The following is a 9718-nucleotide window of genomic DNA, read 5'->3' as shown; positions in this document are numbered from 1 at the left end:
GAGTTTAATTAACATCTAGTGCCCCAGGATCGCAGTGGATTCTCAGGGCTGCATTCATTCAGGCACCATGGGAATCCTGGGAAACTATTTCCCTAATTGTAATTGTTTTTTAGACAAAATGTATTTATTGAGTGTATTTGTACGCAAATGATAAAAGTGTTCAAAGATTTAAATAAAATTGTATTTTACTTTTTGTGGCCATTTTCTTACTTTCATAGGCAAATTCCTGAAGTTCTCTTGGTTTTTATATATAGTTTTCTATCTAATACAGAGTTTTTTTTTCCAAAAACAGTTTGGTTTTATATACATTAAATGGCAAAAGTATGTGGATGTCAGACCCTTTTACCAATACCTAAATTGTCAAAAGTATGTAGCCATCCCTCTAAATCAGGGGTCCCCAACCCCCGGTCCATGGACCTAGTGGGCCATGGCCATCTGACAGTTGGGCCTCGAGAGCACAAGACCAGTTGTCCCAAACCTGTGGTCTACATACCCTGGGGACTATATCCGGGGAGTGAGGCACGGCTCAAAGCGCATGAGCAGTCCAGGGTCTGTAAGTTTAGCGGTTCGTAGGTCCGAAAAGGTTGGGTACCACTGCTCTAAATGATTGATTTCAGGTCTTTTTATAATCTTTTATAATCTTGTGGAAATCCTTCCAAGAAGGGAACAGGTTGTTCAAAACCATGGGCAATAATATGGTGGTTTCAACAGAATGTCATTTAAACTCATAAATTTGTGATGGTAAATGTCCACAACCTTTCGGTCGAAGAGAATTTATTTGTTAAACATTGCTGTCTGTGTTCACAAGACTTTCCCCCCCTTATTATTTAATGAAATAGTGTTCTATTTGGTGCACAATGAAAATCCCAACTGTGGGAAAACATCCATAATAATTAATAATAAAGAAATAATTTTTACATTTTCCTGTATTTGAAACTGGCAATTGGTATAGGTACCTTGGACACCATCAAAACCTTAATTAGGCCATACTATGGCTTTTGACGTCCAAGTTTACTTTGCAAAAAGATTAATATTAGACATCTATTTTTAGTTTTAGGATTCTTCAATAGTTTTGAGCACATATAAGAACTCTCTTTGAGCATATATAAGAACAATTTTGTGGAACCCAAGCTCAGATTTGAATTTGAATCCCGCACGCAGTAAAGGGGTTCATGCACCATTGGGTTATCCAGTGACAGCCAGCGGTCATATTCCCATAAAATGGCCTTGCCAGCAACAGAAAAAAGACTTCCTTATTTTATTTTTACTTGTACAGTGTTGTGCAGAGCTGGGAGAGTTTTGACATGTCTTTTTAAATTTATTTATAGGCTGTGGAAGCTCTCCACCTACCCGAATAACAACCCGAATTTTCCCCCCATTGACATTGAGTTCGAATTCGATGTTCGATCACCCGAAAAATTATGCATTATTCGACCGAATAGCGGTCGAATCGAATAGTGACCTATTCGACCAACACTACTCTCTACCAATCTTCCAAATATTAAAAATAATTTAAAAGATGTCTAGTCTTGAAAATTATTTTTAGTATTTGGAAGATTGATGAAGATCTCTAGTCTTTGTCAATTCTGTCAGTTTGTATCTGAGCTATCGAGTCCTGCATGGTCTACCTGGAATTTTCCTTGTCTATTTTTACAAATCTTAACCTTATCCATATCCACCAAGATATTCACTGGTCCCAGTATTGAGGATTTCTAGACCAAAACAATATGTAGACTTCAGCTATAGGCCAATATGGCAGCACGGTGGCTCAGAGGTAAGCACTGTGGCTTTTGTAGAGCTAGTTCCCAGGTCCGAATCTTTGCCAGGGCGCTATCTGCATGGACTTTGCAGGTTATCCCCATGTTTTCCTCTGAGTACTCTGGTTTCCCCCCACATTACAAAAACATGGAGTTCGGTTAATTCCACCCAAATTGACTTTAGATAGTAGGGACATTAGATTGTGAGCTCCTTTGAGGGACAGCTAGTGACATGACTATGGGCTTTATATAGCGGTGACAATGACATATTACACAGCACTTTACAAATACTAGATATTAAAATTATACATTTTTTTGTGACTCAACTAATTCATTTATTTTTATAATTCAACTCTTTCTATAAAAGTATCAAGAAACAAGAATCACTTACCCCCTACATATTTTAAGAGTTCTGTTAGTTTTTTTTTTTCTTCTGTAATAACCCAAGGGTTGGCATAATTCCAATCAAGTATGGATGAAACCAAAAGAAGGAGGGTTTTTTTTGGAGGGGGGATAAAAATTATATACTATTTATTTACTATTATGTAAACTTTTTTAACCAGACACAGATCAAGTAGCCCACAAACATATTATATTATTCCGAAAGGCAAGACCACAGTCCATATAACATCAATCAAACAAGATGAGTGCTGGTCCTAATGTGTTTCACTGTATGGCTTCCTCAGGGGAAGTATAGACAAAAGTTCATCTGTCCTATGACTTCTGCCTTTTCTCAGTATTCTCCTTATTGGGATTTGAAACTAGTTTTTTTAGCTCTTCAATTTTTGATGCCACCCTGGAAAAATAAAATTAGGTATGAGGTCAAGAGTTTTACCAAAGTCAAACCGTCCAAGCTGTTTTAGTTAATTTTGCTCAATTCAAATAAATTTCATGTACATTGGTGTTACATAGTTGCAAATGACATAATTGTAACTCTAGTGCATGGTTTAGAAAAAAATTGTAAATTGTGTTGGCTTGGGTAACATTTAAAAAAATTGGGGAGTTTAAAATAGACTAAGGGCCTAATAAATTTACCACCACCCCATCAGGTGAGACATTCTTTTTCATAATTTAGCTAAATGGATGGAGAGATGCTCTTACTTACAGAGTTTTACAGTTCAATTAATTGGAAAAACCTTTGGAACTACCCAAAAGACTTAAAAAACATTGGAACTACCAAACAACAAAAATAATTAAATAAACAACCTTTTTTTATTCTCAAAATAGTTGTTTGAAAGGAAGACAGCCCATTTTTTTCAACAAGTATTGACATACTCTATAGTTGTATGAGAGTCTAATACTAGTACTAATTCTAGGAAGTTTTTGCATTTTCTGCTCCAGAAGAGTCCACAGTTTAATGCGTATATACAACAATGATAATATTACCACCTACAATGTACAACAAACTGGATTATATGGAGAAAAAAAAGAAACATTTTTATTCTATTGTGGAGGAAACCAAATAAACATAAAAACGTTGAACCATTTGATACGCGAACATTTTTAGATGATCAGAATGGCACAGTTCTCTTGAATGTACCTTCAATGTCACACGTCTAAACCAGTTGCATATTTTTTAAGTTTTAACATCATTCTCATTTTTAGGGAAAAAAACATTATACGGTTTTACCTGCAGCATGAATAGAAAGAACAATTTTCACTGATATTGGTCTGTGTGAAATACAAGCCATCAGAACTGCTTACCTTATAATATGGTATTTGTCAATTATCTTTTTGGCTCATTAAAAATTGGCATAGAATTGCTCAGCAGTCTGCAGAGCTAATTCTCTTTATTGCAGATGCTGACATTTCTTTCAAGTGTGGAAGGATAAATCATAAAAGATTGACATTATTATTCCCTCTGTGGTGAATGTCCAATTACCATTGATGATGTAAGTGTAAAAATTATTTCCTAACTAGTCTCTCATGTACTTGTAGAATTCTTACAGATAAGGAAGATGTATTAAAGAGTTTGACCCAGCCAAATAGGCATCGCAGTAAAAAAAAAATGTTGGGAACATAACACAAAAATTACCACATTGGTAACTCACCTTAATCTAGTCACTGTTGGGTTATGAGATGTTTGAAAGCAGAAGTTGATTGTTAATAATAATCACATTGGAATAACCGTCCCAACACAATAGTGGGGGCATTTGATAAAGAACATTGATGATGCCTGAAGAAGGTAAAGCCATCAGTCTGGAGATGGAGTACTGAGATGTCTATGAGAGGTAATACATACCAGCAAGGGTTATACCTACACTAACATTCATGAATAAACACATCTTCAGACATCAAAGAGACATGTATAAATCATCAAAAAGTGACAGATTTACTTTCTGCTGGATAACATTTTTAAAATGATCCCATTTGGCCCAATTCATTAATGCTCTTCCAGACTGAAAATGATGGACTGCCAAGGGAGAACCTGGGTGATCCAGCAAATGTTTTCAGTTTTGGAGCAGATGCATTCCAGGTTTGCTGCATCACTCAGGTTCTACCATGATAGTTCATCTTCTCCTATCTTGAAGAGCTTTAAAAATACAGGGGTATTATGTAGGTTCTATGTTATATTATGTCCTGTGTAGGTTCTGTCACTTCTTTTACTGTTAGGAGTGGTTGTCTGGGACTCATTTCCTTCACTTTACTTTTAGTTTGAAAGTGCTTATTTTTTGAATTTTGGAACTACTGTCTGAAAACAGGAGAAGGGATTGGGAAGCTGTGCTCTGTACCTGAGCAAGTAGTTATAAATATTGTGGAGAAGGTAGAAGTACTCCGGCTCCAGGGTAATGTCTTATATTGACTGTCTTCATCTCCCTGCTTTGAGTGAAATGATGAATGAGCTGACCAGCCCAGAAAAGCTTGGCTGGCAGGAATCTTCTGCTTGCCACGCATTTGAAAACATGCATAAGATGACCTTTTTCTGTCTTCTACCACTGGTAGTGGTTTGCTTAGTAGTGGCGTTGCTGGTGTTCTCCTTGCTGCTACTCATAGATTAATACATTCTGGATCCAAAAAGTTCTATTTGAGTTAAGCATCTACAAGATGTTCTAGCTGTGATAGTAGGCCTCACAAGAGAATAACATGTCAACAGTAAAACTTTGAGAAAAACTGGCAAAATTTAATTAGCAATTATTGGGGAGATGTAACAGGAAATGATTAGTGTGATTTCCCTTTTATTAATTTTATACCTCCCCAATTTCCCTTTTTAGCAAATGTAAAAACTGCTGCTTTTGTAAATACTTTAAATAAATAAGCATGTATTAAATGGACTGTTTTCCCTACTTAGCAGTAGAAGCAAATTCAGCCTTGACAATACTGTATACATATACATTATAGTACTGCAAAAGTTGTGATCAGGTGTGAAAACAATGCTGTAAACAAAGAATGTTTTCACAAATTGCATTTTAATTATGAAAAAAAAACTATTACCACTTCTAAGTGAATGAAATTAAAACAGATTTAAATCAAATCAATATTTAGTGTGACCACGCCTTATCTTTAACACAGTATTCATTCTTCTAGGTACACTTGCACGTGTTTCTGAAGAACCTTGGCAGGTAGGTTGTTCCAAACATCTTGGAAAACTAACTGTCAACTGCCTCATATCTCAGACACATATGATGACAGGGAGATCAGTGATCTGTACAGACAATACTGTTACTTCCAGGACTCATTGTTCTTCGGCTAAATTCCATATCTACCATACCTAAAAAATCTGATTGGGTTCTTCTTTTATTGTTATACATAATACATGATATATCATCAACATTGTTCTTCTTTCTGCTCAAGGTAGTTCTTTTTGGCTGTTGTTTAGAGTTGTTGCCCTGTTGCAGAAAAAAAATTGGGGTCAACCAGATGCATCTCTGCTAAAAAAAGTAGGTACACCAATGGAACCATTGCAGAAATGCAGCCCCAAAATTTCCCCACGTTTACCTGTTGCCTGCAGACACTCATTATTGTATCATGCTTGAGCCATTTCGGAACACACTGCCTTCTGCTATAGCCAAACATTTCAGATTTTGACTCATCAATCCAGAACACCTACTGCCATTTTTATGCACCCAGTTCTTATGTCTCGGTGCATAGTTGAGTAGCTTGGCCTTATTTTCACATCAGTGGTAAGGCATTCTTTGGCCAGGATTCTTCCATAGACCTCTTCTGGCCAGACGCTTCCGGACAGCAGATGGGTGTATCTGGTTCCCACAAGTTTCTGCCTGATGGCCCTGCTTAACATCTTCCATTTTTAAAAAATATCAATTCAAAAAGTAAGCACAATTAATAAAATGTGCGTACCTACACACAGGTCAGCAAGCTCTATTACCACGAGTCAGGCCCGAGTTCTAGTGAACTCACCTGCCAGTTTCCTGCAAAAATGAGCTAAAATCTTGAATATGCCAATGAGGCCATTAACATCTCCTCCCGAGTCACGCAGCTGAAAATTAAACTCAATGGGGAGGTGATAGCAATTGATTAGCGCACACCTGCGCCCTGTTCTGTGCGGTCAGTTTGAATATTTAATGCTTGATGTTTTTTTGTGTCAGAGGAAGGAACAGCTTAAAAACAATCACAATTGTCTTTTTAAACTGTGTGTCCTAGGAGATTGGAAAGGAGATCACATAACAAAGCCCCAAAAAACAAACAACATTTTACAAACAACTTTATTCAAAAGAAACATTTGCTAAAAGGTCACATTAAAATATAAAAAAACATAAAAACACAAACACCACTAAATTTACATTTAGTTGGACATTCCATAATAATTTATTGATATGATCCTTTAGATTTGTACACCAGTAAACAGATTTTTTATTAAATAAAAAAATCAAAGTTAAGGAGGATTTAATGTTAAAAGTATTATATATATATATATATATATATAGTGTGATGGACCATAGCAACGGGGGGAGGGTTCAAATAGGAAGACACAGCGCCAGCAGGTTAAAGGTGTATTAAGGGTTTTATTCACTAACACTATTTCCACACAAAACAGCAAAAAGAAAGCCTGGCCACTAACTCACTGTTAGTTCCCTTAACTAGCAATCCAGCCCAACCTAGTGCTGTGCAGGACTCTAAGGACCTAACCATACAGCTTTTCCAACAAAGTCTGTGTCTTTACTCACAGTTCCGATTCCCCTTGGACCTCATCCCAGCTACCAGCCAAGACAGAGACACAGGAAAGGGCAGGCTGAGAGTATATATCCCCAGCCTAATTTCCAGGATGCTTTTCAGATGAGACAGTTACACCTGATTTTATCCAGGCCTCTTTAGCTCCCCCTTATGGCCAAAAAGCTCATTGTCCTTAACCCTGGTACTTCATCCCCACCTTGAGGTCAAAAGGAAAACTGTCTGACTAAACATAAAAATACTCTGTGTATAACCTGTATCTGGGCAATGTACCTGTCCACCTGGACGAAACCCTGTGATTTCTTTGGCCAGCTGTTACAATATATAATTATTAAAGTATATAATTATATATAGATATATGTGTATATATATATATATATATATATATATATATATATAAATATATACATTTATATCTATAGGAGCAAACAAGAACATGTGTGTGCTTGTAACTTTTGTGGGAAAATCTAGTCCGATGACAAAGCCAAGGTTTAGCCTGCGGAAAGTCGCAAAATTTGCCCCCAGGCGACTCCTCCGATCAGGCATCGTAAGCATTTAGATAGGCGCCTATGTAGAGGAGCTGAACTCCAGTAACTCTTGTCTAACAGGCAACGTTTTAGAGCTGAGTGAAAGATGTGTATGCCAATTATAAAGAATGATTTTTTAGGGGAACAGTGACTTTTAATGCAAGCTCGCCAGTATCAAACTGCCAGGGATGCGCATTGTCAGTGGACAGATCATTTCGGGTAATAACTTCCATGCGAATACGCCAGTGCCTGGAATATGGTTGATAAATCTATCGACGAGCTCCGATTTTGGATCACGCATACGAATGCACGAGAGAACATCTGATTTTGCTTTGTGAATCACACTCCCCCTGTCTTTTATCTGCCCCACTAGGTTCCCTTGGCGGAGCACTACTTCTACTGTCCTCAACATTGCCTGTTTTTTTGCGCAAGCTTGAACAGCATGTTCTGAAACCCAAGCCACCTTTGAAATCTTTGCCTGGGTAGACCTTCCTGATGCAGTTTACCTATTTTGTGTCTTTGTTGCTGTGCTCAGTATTGACATTGTCCACAACATGCAACATAAAACTGTCCATCTATCCTCATAAATAGCTTCAGTTTATTGTCCATACTAAGAATCTTCCACGTTTACAACATAATTTTCAAGGTAGAATACATTGTTATAATTTTTTACTCTTCCCACCCTTCAATTTATGCAATAATAATGTCTTACTGACAAAACGCAAAAACAATTTAAAAATGGTGACCTTACACAACTTTAGAACTTCCTAATGAAAAACTGCTTTATTCTTTTGGTAAGAACCTTTTTAAACTCATGGTTCCTTAGGCTGTATACAACAGGATTGATCAATGGGGTCACCACAGTGTACATCAAAGACCGGTACTTGTCTAGGTCAGACAGTGATTTATCAGATGGAACTAAGTAAATAGTGATAAAAGTCCCATAATATATACACACTGTGGTAAGGTGAGAACTGCACGTGGAGAAGGTTTTCTGCCTTCCAGTATGGGACCTAATCTTGATAATGGCAATAAAAATGTAGATATAAGACACAAGAATGAATGTAAGAGGAAAAGAAAATATAAATATTGAGACAAAGAAGTCCATCCATAGCACAATGGTTGTATCTGAAGTTGGTAATTCCATTACTTGGCTGTAATCACAGAAAAACTGATCAAGGCTACTGCAGCCACAGAACTCAAACTGACCTATCAAAGCAAATTCACTAAATGCAATGCTGAATATTAATGCCCATGACCCAAAAGCCAGCAGGAAACAGAAGCTTGGGTTCATGATTACAATGTATTGAAAGGGGTTAGAAAGATCTACATATCGATCATAAGACATTACCGCAAGGAGGAAACATTGGACAAACCCAAAGATGCAAAAGAAGAACAACTGAGTGATACAGCCACCGACAGATATAGATGGGTTAGATTTCAATATGTCCTCCAACATCATTGGCACAACAGACGTGGTTACAAGTACATCAGCAGTGGCTAGATGTTTGAGAAAGAAGAACATTGGGATTTTGAGGTTATCACAGGTCATCACTAAATAGATAATTGAAAGGTTTCCACCAGCTATAGCTATGTAGAGTAACAGCAGGACAACAAAGAGTAGAGGTCCGAGGTTGTGAAGGCTTTGGAATCCAAGAAGATAGATCTCAGTAACTTCTGTCTCATTCTCGAAGCACATTTTAAATAGTAGTGGCCCCATAGCATATCCTACATGGGTCACATTTTTTAGCCAACCTATCCCCAGGCCAACATATTCTTGTCACAGGCCAATATGTCTCAGGAACAAATGAAAATATTTTACAGTTTACGCAAGACTAAACATGTGATAACTTTCCCACCCCCATTCTATCATAGGGTACCACCATCTTGCTTCTTCTTTACTTTTTAAAGAGGATCTTCGACCATCTTGATTTGGTTGTGCTGGGATGGCATAACGGATGACGTGAAGGCATGTGGGAGCTTAGTAATTCCCAGAATGCACAAGAGAAGGAAGATTGTCTTACGCAGCTCAGCAAAATTTGACAGGGTGAGGGGAGCTATAAGTCAGGTAAGAGCATTTACTGCAGAAGGGAGATTACCTGTCCCATTCTGTAATGACCACCTGGCTGAATCGCTCATGTTAAAAGTGGGACTTTATTTTCACTTGAAGAGCAAGTCAGCTCCCAAAAAATTAGCAAAATTGCTTATCACCTAACTTTATTTAGTTATATCCCATGTGAATATCGACACACACTTTCAGGATAATTGACTAAGGTGTCAACTAGCCTAGCATTGATTGAGGTGCAA

The 9718-nt window shown here is 37.3% G+C and overlaps 1 protein-coding gene across 1 annotated transcript; it reads right to left on the bottom strand.

Annotated features, from left to right (window-relative positions):
• Nucleotides 1–8168: 8168 nt before the first annotated feature.
• Nucleotides 8169–9110, bottom strand: LOC140322243 (olfactory receptor 5P55-like). Its single transcript, XM_072398829.1, has one exon. It carries the CDS (start codon nucleotides 9108–9110, stop codon nucleotides 8169–8171), a length of 942 nt encoding a protein of 313 aa, XP_072254930.1.
• Nucleotides 9111–9718: the final 608 nt, after the last annotated feature.

This window comes from Pyxicephalus adspersus, chromosome 2, assembly GCF_032062135.1.
Source record: "Pyxicephalus adspersus chromosome 2, UCB_Pads_2.0, whole genome shotgun sequence".
Lineage (NCBI taxonomy): Eukaryota > Metazoa > Chordata > Amphibia > Anura > Pyxicephalidae > Pyxicephalus > Pyxicephalus adspersus.
This window is presented reverse-complemented; position numbering and strand designations above follow the sequence as displayed.